This window comes from Amblyomma maculatum, chromosome 8, assembly GCF_055883805.1.
Source record: "Amblyomma maculatum isolate TAMU_Amacu chromosome 8, ASM5588380v1, whole genome shotgun sequence".
Lineage (NCBI taxonomy): Eukaryota > Metazoa > Arthropoda > Arachnida > Ixodida > Ixodidae > Amblyomma > Amblyomma maculatum.
In genome coordinates, this window is record NC_139351.1 from 110,272,682 (window position 1) to 110,294,051 (window position 21,370).

General features: G+C 44.9%; 1 protein-coding gene across 1 annotated transcript in view; it reads right to left on the reverse strand.

Moving 5' to 3' along the window:
- Positions 1 to 10,203: 10,203 nt before the first annotated feature.
- udt (protein undicht) overlaps positions 10,204 to 21,370 on the reverse strand; it is a 36,385-nt gene continuing 25,218 nt past the window's right edge. Inside the window, exons 9-14 of the mRNA XM_084577205.1 lie at positions 20,624 to 20,688; positions 20,158 to 20,247; positions 19,027 to 19,266; positions 17,735 to 17,841; positions 16,667 to 16,808; positions 10,204 to 13,685 (exon numbers count right to left, since the gene is read on the reverse strand). Of these exons, the coding sequence (XP_084433331.1) occupies positions 13,531 to 13,685; positions 16,667 to 16,808; positions 17,735 to 17,841; positions 19,027 to 19,266; positions 20,158 to 20,247; positions 20,624 to 20,688 (799 nt within the window). The 3' untranslated portion in view covers positions 10,204 to 13,530. The remainder of the gene's footprint in view (positions 13,686 to 16,666; positions 16,809 to 17,734; positions 17,842 to 19,026; positions 19,267 to 20,157; positions 20,248 to 20,623; positions 20,689 to 21,370) is intronic.

The following is a 21,370-nucleotide window of genomic DNA, read 5'->3' on the forward strand; positions in this document are numbered from 1 at the left end:
GTCTGCGGACGAAGCCGCGGGTACTAAAATCGAATCGGAGATCCCAAGGCTCAAAAACGAGAAAAACTTTAATGGAGCATCAATGTCATCCTTCTTGTTCATGATACGTGACATTAGTGTATATAGATCACCGCATGGAAATCGCTTATACGATCGCTAAATAATCTAACTGAATTTTCTTTGTCGGTCAGTTTCGGCTTTTGTTTCAGCACCCAAGAGATGGCTGTGACATCATCACCGGCATCATGAAAAAAAAAAAGCGATAATGACGCCCGACTACTGTGCCGGAGTACCCGGGTTCGATACCGACCGCCGGCGGCTGCGCTTCGATGGAGGCGAAACGAAGTGGCTTGCGTGTGCTGTGCGATGTCAGTGCACGTTAAAGATCCCCATGCGGTCAAAATTACTCCGAAGCCTCTCATCCCTTACGGCGCGTTTTAGGTGTCCACAGAACAAGTGTAACAGATACTGCTCCCTAATTTATGGTTTTCGGTAGACTACGTGGAAATAAATTGTTCATTTCTTGCTGACCAAACCCTGACCGATGCACAGCTGTTGGTGAGCGAATGAGTATTTTTTGTTAAATGGAGCTGGCACGAAGGCCAATCCACGTAAAAAGGGACAGCAGGGACAGGGAGATAAGATTTTGAGGTTAATACCTGCCGCATGAGCAAGAACCTAGAGAACGTGACTCGGGCCCAAGCGTCATTGCTCGGTGTAGGCCAAGCACTTATGACATGACTTGTAAGGCATTTTCTTCTGACTTCGCGGTAACCGGCGCAGTCCTACATGCGTCGCACTGCTGGGCAAACGTTCGTTTTGCATTCTCTGCACGTGACCCTGACCAGATGATCGCCGTCGTATTCTTGCTGTTATGTTGCTGTTGTGTCCTTGGATAATGGCACGTACATATCCACGAGAGGGATTGGCCAAAGCTCCCTAAATAGACATTCTAATACTTCGTGGTGAAATGAAAATAAAATATATAATACGATGGACAAAAAGCCCCACTGATGAGGAAAAATATATGGATGGATGGGAAAACATTTATTTCATCGGCTTTAAGAGGTTCAGTTTGATTGCTGGCCACGCCAGATGGCCGCCAGTTGCGTCCTGTCGGCGATCTCTTCGGCCCGCTCAGTGACCCGAGCCTGGATGGGCGGGTCCGAGCAGCGCAGCACGGCCTCCCACTCCTCCAGAGATGGAGCTGGCAGCAAATTGGCGGGTGGCGGATAGGCCGCGCACCCCCATGTAATGTGGTCTAAAGTAGCGTCGACGCCACACTCTTTGCATTCAGGGTCAACCTGCTCTTTGAATATATATGAATAAACTTTGGGACAGGGGAAGGAGCGGGTTTGTAGCTGGCGCCAGAGTATCTCCTGGGCCTTGCTTAATGAATTGTGTGGTGGAGGGAAGATGCGCCTTCCCAGGCTAAAATGGCGAATTATATCATGGAACGAGAGCAAGCCCCCCCTCGCGCCCGCGGGAAACGAGGTGCTCACCGCCCGGCCGACGAAACCTCGGACATATTCGTGAGCCTTCTCGTTCCCGGGATTGGCCGAGTGAGCCGGAACCCATACCAGTTCTATCGTCCTATCAGGGACTGGACGATAGCTTCTTTGAATCAATAAGAAACTGAAAGGGAGATATCGTAATCGGCTTATGTAGCAAAAATTCCTCTAAGAGTGTTAATACATGTGTGACTGGTATGTGCTGTCATGATTCAGCTCCATGTCAAGGGTATCAAGACTCCGAGTCCACGAGATGAAGTGAACGAAATGTGACTTTTTGCTATATTACAGTCACGGTACGAGCCAGAACGGGTGTATGTAAAAAACGTCCCCGGAAGCCCTGTTGTTCTATGGTTACGCCTGGGTCATCCCACCGCTGCCACCAGTTGTTAGATGTATCTCGAGGCCCTATCGGTAGCGCTGGCCTTGCGGCTCGGCGGAAGGCATCAGCAGTACCGGCAAAGACGAGGCGTTGACTAACAAAAATAACGTTTACAGCATCACATCCCTACTGAAAAAACCAAACGTTCTACGTGGCAATAACCTCATAAAATCTCATCTCATCGCATAGACTCTCATACGGTGCACATCATTATCATAAAATATCGTAAATAATTTATGATAATGTGCAAGAAGTTATGAAACCTTATGCAATTATATGCGACTTGTATGTGATTTCTTATGTGAATTGAGCGAGATTTTGTGAGAAAATGTGAGGTTATTGCCTCAGTTTTTTCAGTAGGAATAGGAAGGGGCAAATAAGCAGGTCCCGAGAGAAAACTGACACGCTCACAAAGCAGGCATCTTGGCGTCGTCTCTGTCTAGTCTCTCCCGCAGTGGAAACAGCCGCTGCTTTTTATACGCTCGGCAGTTCAGATGGAAAGGGAGAAGAATTCTTGTCAGAGCAAGCTTTGCTGACTCAATCATTCACCAATCTCTTTCTCTATGGCGGCGCGGCGAAACCTCCTGTTAACGGGCGATGGCAACGCCCTCTCTCTCGAGCGCTGGGTTTGGCCAGCGTTAGCACGCACATGACACGTGTAGATTGAACTCGTCGGAGTATGTCCGCGGGAGGACGCGTTGGGCAGCAGATCGTATGCTGCTGAAATGGCCGAAATGCCAGCTGATTTGACTTGCTCTTGCGTTCGCCGCATTACGCTGCGGCCGCATCGGCTATAGCCTATCGCACATCGCGGTGGCGAATGGTAACAGTCTGCCCCGCCGGGGAAGGGAGATCCCGAAGGGTAGGGGACTGCATTCGCTGTCCAGACGGATTGTTGTGATGATGCTGCTACCCGGGGCCGTCCGACTCTTCTCTTGAGCTCAGTCAGCCAGAAGCTTCTTCCTTCGCATGTTCTGGTTCCCAAAGCACTCTGTAAAATGGCTTCCGGAGAGTTTTTCGGCGTACTCACAAGCGTCACAACTACGCTGAAAACTCAGCCAGTCAGCCAGCAAGCACGACACAAACTCCACTAAGTTATACCAGGCTCTTTCCCTCTTATACATCTATCTATCTTAATGGGTAGGTCATCAGTGCTTGGAACGCGTTCACAAATTCAAAAATTGCACTTCAAAAGTACATTACTTTCAAACACTAGACAAAGATAATACAATGTTTAAAATCCTGTGTCAGGAAGAAAAACACCAAGTGACAACTTAGAGACTCGTATTCTCACGTTAGGGGTTCCGGCGTTACCGCGTTGAGACTCCTTTTTTGTAATGCATCTCAATACCGCTGCAAAGCGAGGCTCCAGCGCGAGAGGCAGCCATTATTGAAAGGTTGTCTGCAGCCATTGGTGAGGGCAGTGATCCGTCTACGGTAAGGTAGCACGATAGTTTCTGAACGGCCCACACGAGACACGCGCACACTCTTTCTCGGTGGCGCTGTACGCCTGCTTACGACCGGTCAGCTACTTGCGACTATCATACAGGACGGGGTGTTTGCGCACCAGTCGCGCTTTTTCGCAGCACGGGCGCATTTCTGTCGTTGGGATAGTCGTTTTTTCTTTTGCGATAGTTTCAACTTCCTAACCTATGGTAGCATTCATTCTTGCGCTTGCCTTTTCGCTTTTTTTGGGCGGCAGCACTTGAATGCTCGCTTTATGCTTTCTTTTGGCGGCAGCTCGGGCAAGCTAGCGATAACCGGAGCGAGTATATGGCACCGGCGTTGTCTGAGTGGTCAAAATGCGGCGCCGCATCTGCACCGCGGCCAGTAGCGCATGACTCACTTTCGGTCAAGTCCGAACGACAACCGCTCACGCCTACTCACGCCAGCACCCAAGATAGGCATTTCCTGAGATGGCGGCTCGCGCTCGTTACCCTGGTCCGCCGGTGTGCCGCATCGCTCAGCGCAAACCGACGCACGGTCAGCTAACGCTACGTATATCCTGGCATAGCCGAGCTAAGCCACTGCCAATTTTTGCTTCTTCTCCCTCGGTGCACTCGGTGCATACCATACTCATACGACGTACGGTGCGATTCAGCTGTCCAAAGAGAGAGTGAGACAGGTACAGCGCCTTTCCTTAAAATACAAAATCAAAACAATTATTATTATTATTATTATTGTTATTATTATTATTATTATTATTATTATTATTATTATTATTATTATTATTATTATTATTATTATTATTATTATTATTATTATTATTATTATTCCCAGTTCGGGTGTCATGACATACTGACTTTTTGACAATGAAACTTTCGTGGAAGTGCGGTGCGCGTACCAAAGACGAAAAGGGCGAATCACATTACAAAAATACATTATATTTCACTTATTTCCCGTTTTGTTTCTTTTCCTCTACCCCTCAAATCATTTTTTTATGCAAGTATGCTTAAAAAAATATTTGCTACCCAATTCTTGGCCGATCCCCCTCTGTGGGTATGTACCATAAATTATTTGGACAACAACAACAACAACAACGACAGTGTTCTAATATTATATCAAAGCTCTTACTACGATTTTTCTGTTAAGAGGAGAAATCAACATCTATTAGGCCCGAAATAAATCAGTGGTGCATACAGGCACCAGATGGGGTGGTTCCCTAGTTGCGGGACCCATATGTTCCCATGCAGCTCCTGGCCCCTGTCCGTCAGTGCGAGCTGAAACGATAGGGCGGGTCAGGATAATTAAGATCTCCCATCGCTCAAGGTGTTGTGGATTGGGGGTATTGGCGGAAAGGGAGAAGGGATATAGTCATGAGTTTTTTTTTCCATTCTGCCAGATGTGCGGCAGGGTGCCCTTTTCTTTCTTGAAAAAAGGACAAAGCATATCGTGTTCCGCAGAGTATACGCGGTTCATCAGTACGGGATGCGCAAGCGATCTCGCCTGCACTCGACGCAGGATCGTCTGTTGTTGCCTGGTGAGTTCGGGGTGCGGTTCTGGCCAATCGTTCTGGCACATGTGCACCTTTCCTCTCGGTACATATGGGTAATCTCCCGAAAGCTGGTAACCGGATGCGGTAGCTCTTCCGGCTCGTGCTCGGCCCGGATTGACATTTCTCGGGTATGGTATAGTCTACGATGGTGTTGCCTGCTACCAGCTGCGAGTGAGTCGGGACCCACACGAGCTCTATGGCTCTTACCGGAGGCTTGCACTTGGATAGGGTGGCTTGGGCCGCGGATGAGATTACCCCCTGCGGAAGCTTCTGTAGGCTGTCTTTCAGTCGGTGACCACGGTGTCCACGTTCGGCTGTGCGAGTTCGAGGGCCACGGCCGCTTCTTCGGCAACTGCGGGGTCTGTTGTCTTTATGGACGCGCTGACTATCATGCCTGTCTTTTCAAGTAACTACCAACGCTGCATGGTCACTGTGTTTCCGGAGCGAGGCATCCATGTAGATGACCCTGGAGTTCTCTTCCAGCTTCCGGGCTGTGGCTTTGGCCCGCGCAGTGCGCCTCTCGTCGTCCTTGCCCGGCAACATGTTCCGGGGAAGAGGTTTGGTCTGAATGGTCGTCTTCCAGCTCTTCCGGAAGGGCCGCCTTGATGGGCACTGGCTCAATCTGCCATCCTATCTTGCGTAGGACGGCTCGTCCGTGTTCCGTGTGATTGAGCCGGATTCTCTGATTAGAGAGGTGGGCTTCAATAAGCTTCTCCACCGTGTTGTGTGCGCCCATGTACAGCACTAGCAGATCTTTTCGAGATGCTAGCACAGCATCTTTTTGGTACGCATCCCTATAGTCGCTTCAACTTCTTCACATCGGCGCGCGAGGCTCGCGAAGAGCAGCTGCAGATGGCTGCCGTTGCACGTACACGCAACAATATAAAAAAAAAGTGCAAATATCAATCGGCTACTTTTATTTTTATTCGATAAGTCTGCCATCAGGCATAGTGAAAAGGGAGCGGGAAGTAGGAGGAAGCTAGAAGGAGTGCAAACAGGTCTCCCTTAAATAATCGCATAAGTTGCCGATAAACTGATTTTTTTTAGCGTCCACTTCCTGTAGTCACAGTCAAGGTCCCACAGCAGGCCTACTTACCGTAGGTAGTACTGTCTCACGGATGCCGTAGCTGGGTAGGTCCACAATAGATGCCTCACATCGCACAGTTCCGGTGAAGCAGCACAATGCGGGCACTTCTCGGTCACTTGAAGGCGTTCGTCACGCTACCGATGACGTACAGAAGGGGTCAGAGCCGCTCCTGCCCGGATCCGCCGCACAGATACTTCTCCTCCTCAGTGAGATAACGGGGGAGAAGGTACGAACACGAATAAATTAGACCACGTGTTCGCTGACGCAAAGCTTCTTTCGCGAAAACAGACATCGAATTTAAAGTGATTTGATTAATATACTGTTGCGAAAGATGCCGGATTAATTTCACCACCCAGTCAAAAAACATCAATGGGTCCAATTGGGAAGACCAGTCAGATTGAATTGGTTCTGCCAATCCCAAATGGTTTCTCCACTCCCAATTGGGAAGCCCGGTTGGTTTCCTCACTCCCAATTGGGACGCCCAGTTGGTTTCATGACTCCCAATTGGGAATGAAGAAACCATTTGGGGGTCCCAATTGGGATTGAATAAACCCATTGGGAAGCCCAATGGGTTACTTCAATCCCAATTGGGATTCCTTCGCTCCCAATTGGGACGCCCATTTGAAACGAATTGGGCTTCCCATTGGTTCTAATTGGTCCTAAGCAAACATTCCTAATTGGGAAAGTCAAGTCAGTGATATCCTTGACTCAGATGTGCACAGATATACATACCTCTATTAAAAGACAACAGCGAAAAATTTAAGTTCTTATAAAAAGTATATGCCGCTTAATCTTATTAATTGATTATATCATGTTCACTCTAAGTGTAGGCATAATTAAATAAGTTAACTCTGAATAACAAAAATGTGTCACTGGTCCCAGCAGCACTGTTCAAAGAATGGAGTATATAAGTCTGCAACCTGTGGATATATACATTGAATCTGTATTAGTTCCATGTGTGTAATGCTTGCTTTTGTCTCATATATGATTTCTGTAAAAAATTGTAATTTCATTCCACTTGTATAGAAGTCGGCTCCCCTATAACTTCTGGACACAAAACATTGAAATTGCATTCCCATTCTTTTTTTTTTTTTCAGCTATGTGAGTTCAAACCATTTGGGCTCAATGGGTATGCCATTTGAGTTCAATTGATGAACCATTTGGTCTTCATGGGTGACCTATTATTTTCAATTGGGAGCACCAATTCATATCAAATGGTCAGGCCCAATGGGTGGCGAAAACACAATTGGTTTTTGACCCATTCATTTCAATTGGGAAATTCCCAATTGGACCCATTGACTTTTTTTGACTGGGCACCTATAGGTGGGGTTCATTTGCATTGACTGCGGATATACATAGAACATGCACAAAATTACAAACCAGATAAACAGTTAAGCACTACTGACCGCTGTAACAAATGCACTTCGGCGCGACGGACACCACGTGGTCTGAACACGTGTCGTGGGTTGTTCCCTGCTTGCCGCATAGCGTGGCCTAGGATGAATGAATGCAAACTTTTTATTTTCCACCGAAAATGGGCCCTCCGCATCCCGCCCCCGGCACACAGGCCAGGGGGAGCGGGTCGGTAGGAGCACCGCAGACAAAGGAGTAGTGAAGGTACAGGAGTTCTTCACGGCCTCAGCTGTCAGGCAGATGATCTGCTGCTGAACAGCGGGGGTGTCTGCTCCGCAGCCAAACCTCCTAGGCGTTACCATTAACGTTCATGCCGGCGCCTGCGGAGTCGGTGCATTCCCAGATAATGTGATCGTGTGCCTTTTTGGCCGCAATTTTTACATTTCGAATCTTCCACGATTTCCATGGCATAGAAAAACTTCAGGCGCCTGCTAAGTGAGTGACGTCACATACGGTAGGCGGGCGGCTAGGCCGTCGTTGCCGCCGCGCTCAGCGCCGGCACGATATTGCGGCTGCATACGAGCAATACAAAATTACTCGCGTGCTATTTCATGAAGGAAAACCAGAAAGCTAGCTGTGAAAGAGAATAAGTTAGTGCAGTTTGTTCGTTTTCACCGAATTACGAGTGAAACTGTGCTACAAAAACACAGTAGGAGCTTTGCAGATACTATGTCGACCTCGGCTCCTCTCGCGTGCATCTGGTGAATTCATTCACTATGATCGAAGCCACAACAGTCGTCGCCGTTGTGCTAAATTTACAGCACATATGCTACTTTTTATCTGTTGTACATTAAATATACCCAGATGGTCGAAATTACTGCATGTCCCTCCACTAAGGGACCTCTTCCTTTCCGCTTTCATTCCCACAAATAGCGTGGTTCAGCTGTCCACAGAAAAAGTGAGACAGAGTGTCTTCCTTTCCCGAAAACCAATTATTATTCCCAGTTATGACAAATACTGTGCCTTTCCTTTCCCATGAACCATTACTTATTATTATTCCCAGTTCGGGGGTCATGATATACTGACTTTTTGACAATAAAACTCTCCTGGAAGTGCAGCGCGCATACCTAGAAAGACAAAAAGGGTGGAGCACATTACAAAACGATGTCGTCGTAGTGCCCTCCAAAAGGATAGTGCTCAAAATATATCAAAGCTCTTACGATTTTTATGGTACTAACGATCCCATCAAGATGCAAGCACAGGATAAACTAACCCGTTTGTCAGAACACGAACATCAGCTTTTGTGTAACTGTGAAATGTGTTCCAACAGGCATGCTTCTATTTCAGAATTATTTTTGACTTTAGGTTTTGCAAGATTTTTGCCTAAAATCGTATAATTAGAACTGCCAATAAGTGTGGATGAGCGTATCGACAGGAAATGAACCACGAAAGCGACTCAAACTTTCAATTCAGAAAATCACGTGTGGGACAGGCATGGAATACCGTGCCTTTCGGGGTTAATTTTGCTGCTGAGACTACAAACCATTGATTCATAAGACTACCTCAGTCGCATTCGCACAGATCGTCACATAGAACATATTGTTTAGTGTTTATTGTCTTTTAGGACTACGATTTCAGAGCATACTTGATGGCGCCGAATAAATAGGGAATCCACACCTTTGGCAGCGGCGTCAAAGGAAAGATACTCGCAGTAGCCTAGGCGGCGTCATTTCTACCCAGCTCCACAACTGAATCAGGCAAATATACAACACACGCACAGTAATAAACAAAGCTGATTTTTGTGCACTACCTCTGTGCGAAATATCAGTGCAAACAATCTAGTCATTCAGCCATTGAAAGCATTCCGACTCCCTCTCTGCGACACAACGGCTTTTACTTTTCGTGGAAGTTGGCTTAACGCTCGACATGTTTATACGACAGGAAAATTAACACAAAGCTCACAACAAAGTGCACAGCATGCAATGAAAGTATTCTTCACCTTTGAAGAAGCTGTTATCTCGTAATCTTTGTGTGGTATGGTTCGAAGCCACTTCCACCATTCAGCATCGTCTGTCGGGAACGAGAAAACCTGAACCTTCGTCGTTTCATTCTAGTTACCTCGGCAGTTGTAAGGCAGTACTTGTAAGGCATGCCAATAGTGACGACGAATGATTAAACACATTATGCACGTTGCTGAGCTGCAGAAGCGCACACCTAGTAGACCAGGAACGTCAAAATTAGGGGGACACTTAGGCCACTAAGGCTCCGCCGTTTGAAGCAGTAGCAAACGCTCGCAGATGATGCTCCTTTTTCCTTTTCTGCTTCTTTAATTTCTTAGCATTTTTTAATGTTTTTTTCTCTTATAGCCTGCAAGCTCAGATGCTACTTCTTGAAACTTGGAAGAAAGCTGTGCGTTTAGCACAACATGCTGCATTTAATACGAGTGCGCATTTGGTGCACCCCCATTTGGGAGGAGAGGGTTGGGCAACAGGAGGTATCGCCACAAAATGCCTACTGGAAATGGCGTTGCTCATGTGACAGCTAGCGGGCAGGCTTCAAGTGTTAGTTTATCACCATGGCAACCACTCGATTGGCTCCTTTGTTCTCCTCATTGCTACATCATCTACGGCTTTGCTCCTCTCCAGCGAACTTGGCCAAGATAATGACCGACATTGCTGCCTGTGTACCCCATATCTACACGGTTATGCAAAACATGAGACTATTACAGCTTTCCCTGCAACATTGATTGTCCATACAATGTTATCAATGTGAAGAATGAGCTAGTAACAGTAAGGTGCTACAGGTATTCTCACATAGTAATGCAGTCGGAGAAGACAGTTTTGGCGTGACTGCCAGCTCACAATTAACAAAGCACTGCACAGTAAAGCATTTATTAATCATAACAGTGGGTCCCACAAGTCATAAAGACAATAAAACATGAAAACAACAGTGTAAGAAACATGTACAGACATGTAAAACCACTGGCATTTAAATACAGCTGCCTAACTGGAATGTGTACATTGGAAAATGGACGGATCGATGGAATGTGGTGGCACTTGAAGCTTCCCAGCGCGATTATTCACCTGGCATCACACACACACACACACATACAAAAGTGCATACTGCTCAAGACAATAAATTGGACGGCATCAGTGAGAGGCAGTCCATTTGCAGCTTCATTTTACGTAAGATCACACATGTTTGTGTACCACGAGGTAAATAGTCCCTCTGATACATTATTGACACACAGAAAACAAATATGAGATTCTGCTTTAAGCATTCAAAGTTCTGTTTTCAATTGTGCTTCAAGCATACAAAGAAAGACAGAGTAAAGACACACTAAAACTGGTGTAAATATATTCTTCCAGTGGCGAACAAAGTAGGCTCACACACTTTGTACAATTGTGGAAATACATATAAAATGCAGTACAGCTCACATTCAAGTTCCGATCTGACGAAAGGTGAAAACATAGTAGCCTGGTGACAAAGAAAAAGTAAGCAAATGATAGTTACAATATTGATAGCAAAAAATCCACTGCCAATGTTTTACACCATCAGATGGAAAACAGTGTGCTGTACATATATATATATAAGGCATTCGCCACACTAGTACATACCTAATGGCCATGTTTCAGTAATGAGAAGAAAGTGTCATAGTAAAATTGCTACTAAAAGCACCAAAAAAATCGCAAGAAAAAGAAAGTATGGCTGATCTAGAATCTATCAATCTCAGTTTTCTAAAATCATTCCTTATATCAAGCAGTTAAAATATTTCCCAGGGAAACCCCATGCAAAAGTGGACCCCTGCTTATTGCACCGGTCAAATCTCGTGCAAACGAAACATCTGATGTATCGAATGGCACGTTGTGTGTGACACTTCTACTAGCATTCCTGCGATCGCATATGCAGACCGAGGGCTATCGGTAGTTCTAAACCGGGCTTGCTTGCCTTTTTGCCGAAGGTGTTGCAAAAAACAACTGCACCTTAATTTGAATGAATGACTGCTATGCTCAGAGTGTATGGTCAGGCCTCCTATGCTAGGCAGAGGCTGGTTACAAAGCACCGCCCACAGTACGTTAGATGTATAGACAGGCAAGAAAAAGTGGTATGCCAGCGGGCGGTATGGTGCTGCAGAACACCTGCCCCAGATGGTGGCGAACCACTCTTATTTTTCCATGCCGCAAGTAATCATAATTTATCATTACAATATTTAAATCAAATTACTGATATACTGTGCTAACTTGCAACTCCCTATATCAGGAATCGATGGTAATTAGAATGTGCAGCATATTCACAAAAATAAAAGATTGTAAAGCCCAGAGGACAGCTTTCTCAGAATTGTCTGACACACTGTGTTCTTCTGTTGTAAAAGTTCTTCTCAATGCATTTGTCTGTCGTTGAGCAAAGCATGAAATTATTAAGCAGTTTAGCCACCTCCAGTTGAAGGTGAGTGTATAAGTTTAAAAAGCTGAATACATTTCAACTGCAATAACCATACTGTTAGGCAACTTGGGACGCCTTGTGAAAAGTCAGTGGCTACTAACTTATGCAGTAACCATAAAGATAAGACAGGACGCTATCGCTTGCTTACCTGGGCCCTCCTGGCCTCGGTCAAACTACAGCTAAAGGCATCAACAATCACAGCACGCATGCTGGCTGTACCATTTGTAGCTCTATATGCTGTGATTAAAAAACAACCTAGATGCCTAATACTATAAATTGGAATGCAAGATTATGTATATGGATATACATTTTTAACACAATCCGTGCTTTAAACGTACCCACTTCTGTTCACAAGCACAAGCAGAGATTGCATACGCCTTTGTCATTAGCACATTTGCCATGTTATTAGCCACATAAGCCTATAGAACATGAAAGGCATCTTCCTATCTGAGAGAAGAAGCCCAAGATGTTCACTCCTGACAAAATGGCCATGTGCCATGGTCTGGTAATATTACACAACCCGGCAACCAACCAGTGCCTGGCAATGTCGGCTGCTAAATATCACCTGCCAGAGCTGCATCTATCGTTTTTCGCTGGCAACGACAACGGTGAATTCTCTGAAGAACGGGGCCTTTAACATTATTGTTTTAATATCTAGCTAGGACAGAGGTCTGAAACTCATGTAACCAAGGTTGCTTCATGGACAAACGTATCTCCCATGGGTCACTGGCCGGAAATGGGAGAGCAAAAGGAGGTGGGAAACACAAATATTCAAAAGTGGATTTATACACAAAATGTGAAATGAATATAATGCGGATGTTTCAAGCTTTGTATGACGGGTGCACAAACTCTAATTAATTAAGTAGCGCCATGCCTAAGTGGTGATGTTACACCAGACAGAACAACCCTCTGTATTGGAGTGGTCAGAGCAAGTGTGGTGCTACCAGTGAACTGCAAACATAGAGCACAGTTTTTATTTCGTGCATGTCACATGTCGTGTTGAATTAGTCACTATAAAATGCGCTGCACCCAGAATGCCAAACTGGACCATGCAAAACATCTTTGAAGTTTTGAAGCAACTTTAGTTTTCTGCGCGTGCTCAAAAGCATAGAATGCAAGGCACACGTGACCTCTACTTAATTAATAGTGAGTGGACGCACATTTTGTTGATGCGAAATTCCCCATGGCAGCGCAGATTTAGCATCAATTCTTGCAGAATAAAAATGGCCGCCTTTATAATATGTAGATAAAAAAAAATAGATTGTTTCGATAGGCAGAGTAGCAGTTCGAATGTATATTGTGCTGTTTTGATGGGTTTTAAATTAAACATTTACTCTACTGATACAAGTGGCGATTACCGGATGCTAAGGAATTGTTATTTGCAGTTTTTATATCATCTTGAGGGAAGAAAGAATAGGAATCGAGTGACGTTCTTATAAAACAAAGAGTGAAATCTGTAGAGCCACTAGGGCACACGACAAGGCTCAATAGGCCATGTGTTTGAGACCGTGTTGCAGATGGTCAACACATGCAGTCTGCAAGCAAAGAGGGCAGTCTGTACATCTCTACGAGACCCCAACAACATGGACCTCAACTTACAGCCTCCATACAGCTTTTGCAGTCTGCAGCTTTTCTGATGCCAACTGTGCATTTCGTAGGCACAAAGGACAAGAGTCACGGAAGATGTGGAGGTGTGGCAACTTCCATGGCGTCTTTTTCAAGTCTTGAACCTTCCTTAAAAACCACCATAGGGTCGCATTCACAAAAAGAACCGCAGCAGAGCTGTCACGAGCACAACCTGAAGGATCGCTTGACAGGACCGGCCGCTTCCTGAAGGCATCAGAATGGCCGCCTGCTGTGCAATCTGCTGGTACGGGTTGGACCCGTCATCGAAATACATGGGGCAATCGTCGTCTGAAATGTGAACACAGAAGAAAATTATGAGCCAGTGTCAAGTGCTAAAGCCTAGAGCTAACACACTAACCTCCCAACCACACTCAAACTATAATCAGGCTGTGCCTTACCATAAGTTTTGTCTCACTTCGATTCATGACAGCACCATACTGCACTGAAATCTTGGTAACACACATGAAGAAAACAAGATGACAAGAGTTCATAAAACCACCTAGCTGGAGTGCAGTAGGCATGAGTTTGCGGAATTCTGAATGTTCCAAGTGCTCTCCCACACCCTTACTGATTACTGGGCGCGAAGGCATACTGTGGCACCACCTTTAAGAACCATCCGCGTGACGAACTAAGTAGGGTAACGCGTGTCGAACTGCTGCTGTGGAATGCTTTTCTAGACAGCGTAGCTGTGCGTTAGTATTACGTTCATTTATTCATTTAATATGAACCTCGGTCTGGATGCACTTAAAGGGGCACAGCGATATTCGTTGGGCTGCTAATTCCAGCCAACCTCTAGGTTCTTTGCACCTTGCCGACGTCAGTTCAAAAAGAATTATAAAAATTGGTGCGCGGAAACGAGAGCTATTCGGTTTATAAAATCCTAAATACAAGAAAAAAGGAAGAGAGCCCCTCTCTCATTTCGCTCGCCCAGCGTTCGACTTGTGCGGAACCTATGAGAAGCGCAGCTTTCTACTGATGTATAGGAAGCTATACACCATGGTTGCCTGTCCAATTCAACCTGTAGCTGCGTTTTTTCTGCGTCACCATTTTGGTGTTCCGCCAGCGTCCACTGCGGATCACTCGAGTGCTACTTGTGCGACAGTTCAAGAACGAGTGCGAAAAGCGGAGACAAAGGAGTGATGTACAGGAGCTAACGCGAAGCCTACCCTGGAGCTGTACAGGGACAGCAAGGGGGTCATATACTGGGAACGACGATACGACAACTCCCTGGGCAGTTGCCTGCTGGCGGAAACCCTCTGTGGAGGGCTGCAGACTCTGGTGTGGCGAGTGCGCTTCACAAGCAATCTTGATACATGTGCCATCTGTGGAGTGTGGGCAGAAACGATCAGCCACATGATTTTGGACTGTCCAGTGATTTTGCCGACCTCTGAGATCCGAACATTGTCAGCTGCATTGGCTTTGTATTAACTCTATGTGCCTTGGGACTTGAGGAGCCTGCGAGTGTGGAGACCACAAAGCGGCGTCTCAAATTCTGGTGGCAGCAGGGAGCCCTGGAACCTCTGTGCCGGCTGGCGGCGGCTGTGTGACCTTTGTGCTTGTGACCATAGAGCCTGGGCAGCGAACTGGCTGGCTTTTATTTCTTTTCTTTTTCTCTGTCCATTTTTTTTTTTAATTTTTTGCTCTGTCGCATCAGAAGGCAGCGGGGACCCACTACAAAGGGCAGAGCCACCATCACCATCATCACAGCAAGCAGATGCTCCTGCGCGCTTGTTGACAACACCGTATTTACCTAAGTTTACAGACCCTATCTTTACAAGCACTTCAAGAATCCACACGGAACTAAAACACCTTTTAATTATTTTCTGTATAGTAACCTGAAGACTATTCGATTGTAAAATCTAAAGTGCGTGCTCAACCAATCAACGTCCAAGCGAGAAACGTCATACCCCGTTAATGAATTTCGCTGTCGTGCCGCTCACATCGGTGATAAAAAAATGATTATTGAAGTGGATTAAAACATTGGGCACGACGATTTTGCTGTTATGATCAAGCTTTGGGGCATTGAGAAGGTGCAAAGAACCTAGAGGCCGGCTGGAATTAGTTGTCTGGAGAACATCACGGCGCCCCTTTAAAGACCCCTCATTCGGCAAGAAAGCACTTCACCGAACCAGTGAGTTGTCGAAGCTGGCGAGTTTTAACTTCTGCTGCGATGACGAACGACAGCTGCAGCATTGTTGTTGCAGCTATGAGAAAAACAACAACAAACAAACAAAAAAACTTTCACACAACCAGTTATAGGCAGGCGGTCAATGAAACTCTGTAATAAGGTTCCTCTGCAAGAGCGCTCAAGCTGTCAGGAGCCTGACAGATATAGCGTGCCTTCGAATAGTGGCGATAGAAGTGGTGTTGTTCGACAGCTGCCTTGAATGTAACAGAGCAGACCGGTTGGGCAGTAGGAAATGCACAGATTAATTCTTATAGCAAGCGTGCAGAAGTGTGCTCCACGCAGCGAATTCTCACGCACTGACTGCAGTCATTGCCGTTCACCGTTCAGGAGGATATTTGTTTTCCTTGCGCAGAGTAGTTGTGTTGACACATACCTCAGCATATCACTACATGTAATGCTATATGCCTATCTCTCGTTTTTTCACACACTCTGTCATTTCAAACTTACTACAGTTGTGCAAAAAGCTGCCTGAGACATCTCATCATGCATACTGCTGCCCGTGGCGGTAGAATCTTCTAGTTCACTGAAACGTCTGTGTTAAGGCCTTCATTCAGAAGAATTTGAGAATTCCGGCTTTCGTACAATTCTTCCTCGTTCTGGCAGGGTAGTGCTCCGTGAAGAAGGCAGCATCTTTACTATCCTGCCAGCAATAGGTCTTCAGTAGCTTCACAAGTGACGAGCGCAAAATGAACGTGTGCTCCATTCCTTCTGCCGCTGCTCACCAAACATTTTAGTGCTAACTCCATGGATGAAATCTTGCTAGCTGAAATGTCTGCCGCACATTTCACAATGACCACTCGCTTCTTTGCCAATTCAAATCTTGAATAAGAAAGATTCCGTGAGCTTAGTTTCGTGTAGCAGTGGGATCTTGCGCCGGGTTCCATCGCATATGTCCGAGTATAGAGCTGTAATGGACTGTGGCAACAGTTTAAATAAACTTCAGCAAACTGTGCCGGTTTGTTTGTGCTTTCTGTCATGTGCTATTACCAATTTTGAGCACGAACACACTTTGAAGAGGAATATGACAGTGAATAGGGCAAGCAATTCTTTGCTAAGCAAGAAAAAAAAAAAACCCACTCACGTTCTCGTTCGTACTCCACCATGTCCAGAGCCACCTCGGCCCCCTGGGTGTAGTTGTTGGAGGTGACGTCTTGCAGCACGTGGCAGAAAGCTCCCACAGACTGGGACATGAGGACGCGATTCAAATCGGCCCGTTGGTACACCTGCAAATAACCCATTGCCCACCCCACAGAGTCAAGCCAAGCAAAGTTGTGCAAAGGGTTCACGCTTACAGACAACTCGGTTACTCCCTAACTGATTCACTGGTACAACCGTAAATGACTTCTAGGCTCAAGGTGCTAAAGACTTTGTGGATTCCTAGAAACAGTTGTGCAGTAATGAACTACCGCACTCTAAGTGGCCTGCTACATGAGATGTGGTAGGAGCTCAGTTTTCAATGCGCAGAGACCTCAGCGGTGCAAAATAAAGCGGAACTTCCAGCTGGTTCACTCTGGATTTGTAACAGCTTGCAACTGATATTGGGCGCAATAGTACTACGCCTGTTATAATGAGTTTCTGCAACGAAGCCTAAATTTCTTTGCACCCAAGTTTCCAACGCTTAAAATGTAAGGATGCACCGCGTGATTTGCACGATAAGAAGTGGGCTGGATATATGTGTACCAGGATGTGCTATTTCATGTTTGCTTCTCTGTAATAATGCACAAGACATGCATGAATCGCGATGTGGTATTTTCCTACAACAGCATAATAATTCGTAAATGAATGGCTCTCATGATGTTTTGGCTTCATCAACTCAAAGATGGCCGTGACATTAAAGCTGCACCAGATCATGTAAGTGATAAACTACAAAATAGTCACTGACATGTCATTAGGTATGGATTAAGCATTATAGTGAGTTAAAGCTATGTACCAACGATTATGGTGCATTTTTCTTCCCTGCCATCGTTTGAAGAAGCCGTAACAGCATTGATAAGAAATACAATTACCATCGCCAACCAATTTTTCGAATGGAATAGCCTAGCACTGATGAACCATAGTAATGATTTTTTTCTATGGTTTCATTCTATAATTTTTTCTTGGACCAAGCAGCCCCAGTATAGAGAAAGAAGAGGAAGGAAAAAAAACACACCCAGCAACGGAACTTGCTGTAAGCATCTTCTTCGTTGTAAGTGATGAGGTATGACCGCAGATTCTCTTTCCAAAAAGCAATACACTTGAGTTCATAATCGGGTTCACCTGGGCACAGAGCACACACAGCAGAACACACTCAGCATCAGAGTTGGCAACACACAAAATGAGACAAATGTGAGTGGGTGGTGCGCCTGGGAGAAAGGTACGAAGCTACGGAATTCTTCTGTGAAATTAAAGGCCACCGAAGCAGAAGGGCAATTAAGGGAAAATCAATAGAAGCCATACCCTTTGTACACACCGCCAACATCTTACTGCTAAAAAGTTTGCGGCATATCTGTGCATCCATGAACGAAGCCCCCCATTTGGACCCTCACATGCACAGGCACATGCAGTACAGAGAGAACACTTAAGCATAATTGAAAGAAAAAAAATAAATAATAATAATAATAAAAAAAGCAAGTTCTTTTGCCCATCCAAAATGCCTCTTGATCCATAAATGGTGCCACCATATTGCCTTTCCATGAAGGCCATTTTATCATAACCCTGTTGCACTGATAACTGGCCTCCCCATTTGGAAAGTGTGTGGCTGGCCTCAGGAGCTTGGGCCTCGCTTGTGCTTCTGAGGTTGCTATGCGAAACAGCATCAAGCTGTTGGCATTGTTGTGCGGCACATGAACACTTCATATGATCACATATTTAAAGTGCTGTCAATTTGATTTCTTTTTATTCCTTCGAAATAATATTTCACACGAAAGTAACAGGCCAATTGATGCAGGTGAACTGCTCACGTGAGCAGGTGCACTTACTGATGTTCTCGAGGGACGCTGCCATACTCACTCGCTTTATCACAATTTTCTGTCCCACTAAGCCTATCTTCTCAGCAAAAAATGAAGTATTTGAGAACATTACTAAGATTCTTGTGGCAGCTTAGACACTCACACTTGGCGATGAGGATATCAGCAGACTCAAGCAGAGACTGCTGTCCATGAATATCGAATGACATGTGACCACAGCCAGAAAGAAAAGCGTTATGCAACCGCAAAATCTGATGTGGCATGTCCAGTACTGGTTGCACATTTCATCATGATAAACTGGATTTCACAGTCGCTTTTTTTTCTTAGATGCCATGTGGGCTTCTGAAGGGGGCAGGCTTCATGCACACGGGTATGCACACATGCACGTGTGCATGCAAGCATGGGAAGAGAGAGAGAACATTGGCTTTTGGGAGAAAAGTACTACCTTGCCAATAAGAGGAAGAAAAGCACACAAGTGAAAAGAAAATGAGCTCACTGTAGATGTCCAGAGGACGACCATAATAGTCCACCGAGATGCAGTAGTTGGCATCAATGAGGATGATCTTTTGGTCCTTGTCACAGACGGAAAAGTCGGAGATGTTCTCCTTGCAGTAGACGTTGGGCCGAGGGATCTGGGTGACGCCCCCTCGGATTCGCGTCTCGAATGGGATGTCTCCTGACTGGTCAAATCGGAACTTGCCAGCCACAGGGCATTTGATGGACACCGGCTCCCTTGCTGCAAGAGATGCCACACTACAATAAGAGCCTGTGTGTTGCTCAATGCAACATGCTCTAACCACTCAAGGCGAGCACAGAGCAAGCTGAATTATAGCACCAGTATAATGTTGACGCAGGGCATCACCAAATGCTCACGATTACTGACTGCAGGGTCTACAAAGCAGGTTTTCAAGTCACACAGATGTATTTTATGTGCATCCCACAATGATGATTACCTTCGAGGCTATCAAATTTTGACAAAGAAAAGTAATAAAAAAAAATTGCTGCAGTTTTTTTTAGCTTCTAAGCAATTTATGTTATCTGCTTGAGTTCGGGTTTATTTCCAAGCACTAGCTGCCAGTGATGCCTCTTTTTTACTGCAGCCACAAAAGTACATAAAGAATGCTTAAAAACCAGGTTTCCAAATTACCAAAGTACAGAAAAAAAATACTGTGTACAGGTGATGACAAAACTTCATTACCGAGAACAAGTTTCACATGCCCCCTGCTTTATCAAACTGCAAGTCGTACCACAGAGTAGTTTTATGTGCTGAGGGGGCTGGGGCGCTATGGTACGTCAAACATCAGTACCATTTTTGCGGCACAACTTCGCAGGTTTGTGGTAAAATTCGAACCAGGAATTCTTCCGCAGCACCCCGGGTCTTCAATTTAATTTGGCTGGTGCGGGCCATAACTTTGAATTATCCAGTCAAATTTGCATGAGAAAATATGGAATTTCCGAAAATCTTTGGGTTATTGGAAGCATATTGAATTAATTGAGTTCTACATATTGAGGTTTTACTGTAGGCAATAGTAAAAAACAAAACAAAAAAAAAAAAGCATGCGTGGCAAATGGTACCTGAACTAAAATTTACTACATATTAGCAAAAAGACTGGAAATACCAACTCACAGATAAAGATGTCGTATCGCCACTGCTGGTAATCGGGAAACATGGTCCATGAGCATACAGTTGAGAATTCATCCGTGATCATTTCTTTACCTGTTGCAAGAAAGAATTTAAAATGTAAACTAGAAATGCATGCACATTAAGCTTTATTTTTCAAAAAAAAAAAGAAAAAAGCAGTGCTTCAGATACAGGATGAAAGGTTTTAGTGGAGCAACGCCAACACATAAATAGGCATTGAACTTTTCTGTTTGAACTGATGGGAACCGACAAAATTAGGCCCAATTCAATTTCTAAAATTTGGCTTTAAGCAAAAATTGACAGTGTTCCACTCTCTCAGAGAAAGAAGTAACCAAGTGTAGAAGCCAGTGGTATATTAGCGAGATTTCATTGTTTCACTGATGCGCACAACATTGTCAAGCATATTTTCATGCAAAATGTTTATGCAGCGTGCAAACATAGCAAGTGTTACCTTTGCGGTAACGAATGACACTGTGGTGGCGTGGCACGAAGTTGAAGCAGACATAGTCCCTCTGGCTGTAAAAGATTAGGGAAAAGATTACTTTGCAAGTACAGCGAGGCTTGCAAGGTTAGAACTAAATAGCATCTGCAGAAAACGCTAACTCAAAACTGCGCACCTTGAAACAATGGCCAACTGAAACTTTTTATATACTGTATTTGAGCATTTGGTTTGCACCATGAAATTTACACTACAGAGTGCAGACAGATAGAAAGTCCCAATTTTTTGCAATGCACAATCAATGTATGAGGGAGGAAGAAAAAAGTTTAATGAAATGTCAAAAATGTCCTGAGACAGGATCACCAAAGCCAAACTGGTTTGTAATTATTAAATATTCCAGCATTAATTCTTCATCAATGGTTTAGTCCTGAATGCAGTGTATATGTATGCTTCCTGGTGCATTTTAGCCTACAGTGCACGAACGGTTTATTTTTGCACGTATTTGTAAAGCCACTAATTATGCCATTTATGTCATTAGCCAAGATAAGAGGCAATGGTAGTGTTACATAAAGAGCGAGAAAAAAAAAAAAAAAAAAAGAAGCACCTTGCAAATACCTCTAGTTCATTTATCTCGTTTCTCGGACGGTTGTTGCTTATACTACTTCAAAATTCTGCCGTATTTCCAATTATTACTTTTTTTTTTTTTCAGCGAACAATTGCTAAGTGCTAATCTGTAAGAAGCACAAACCAATATTTTCA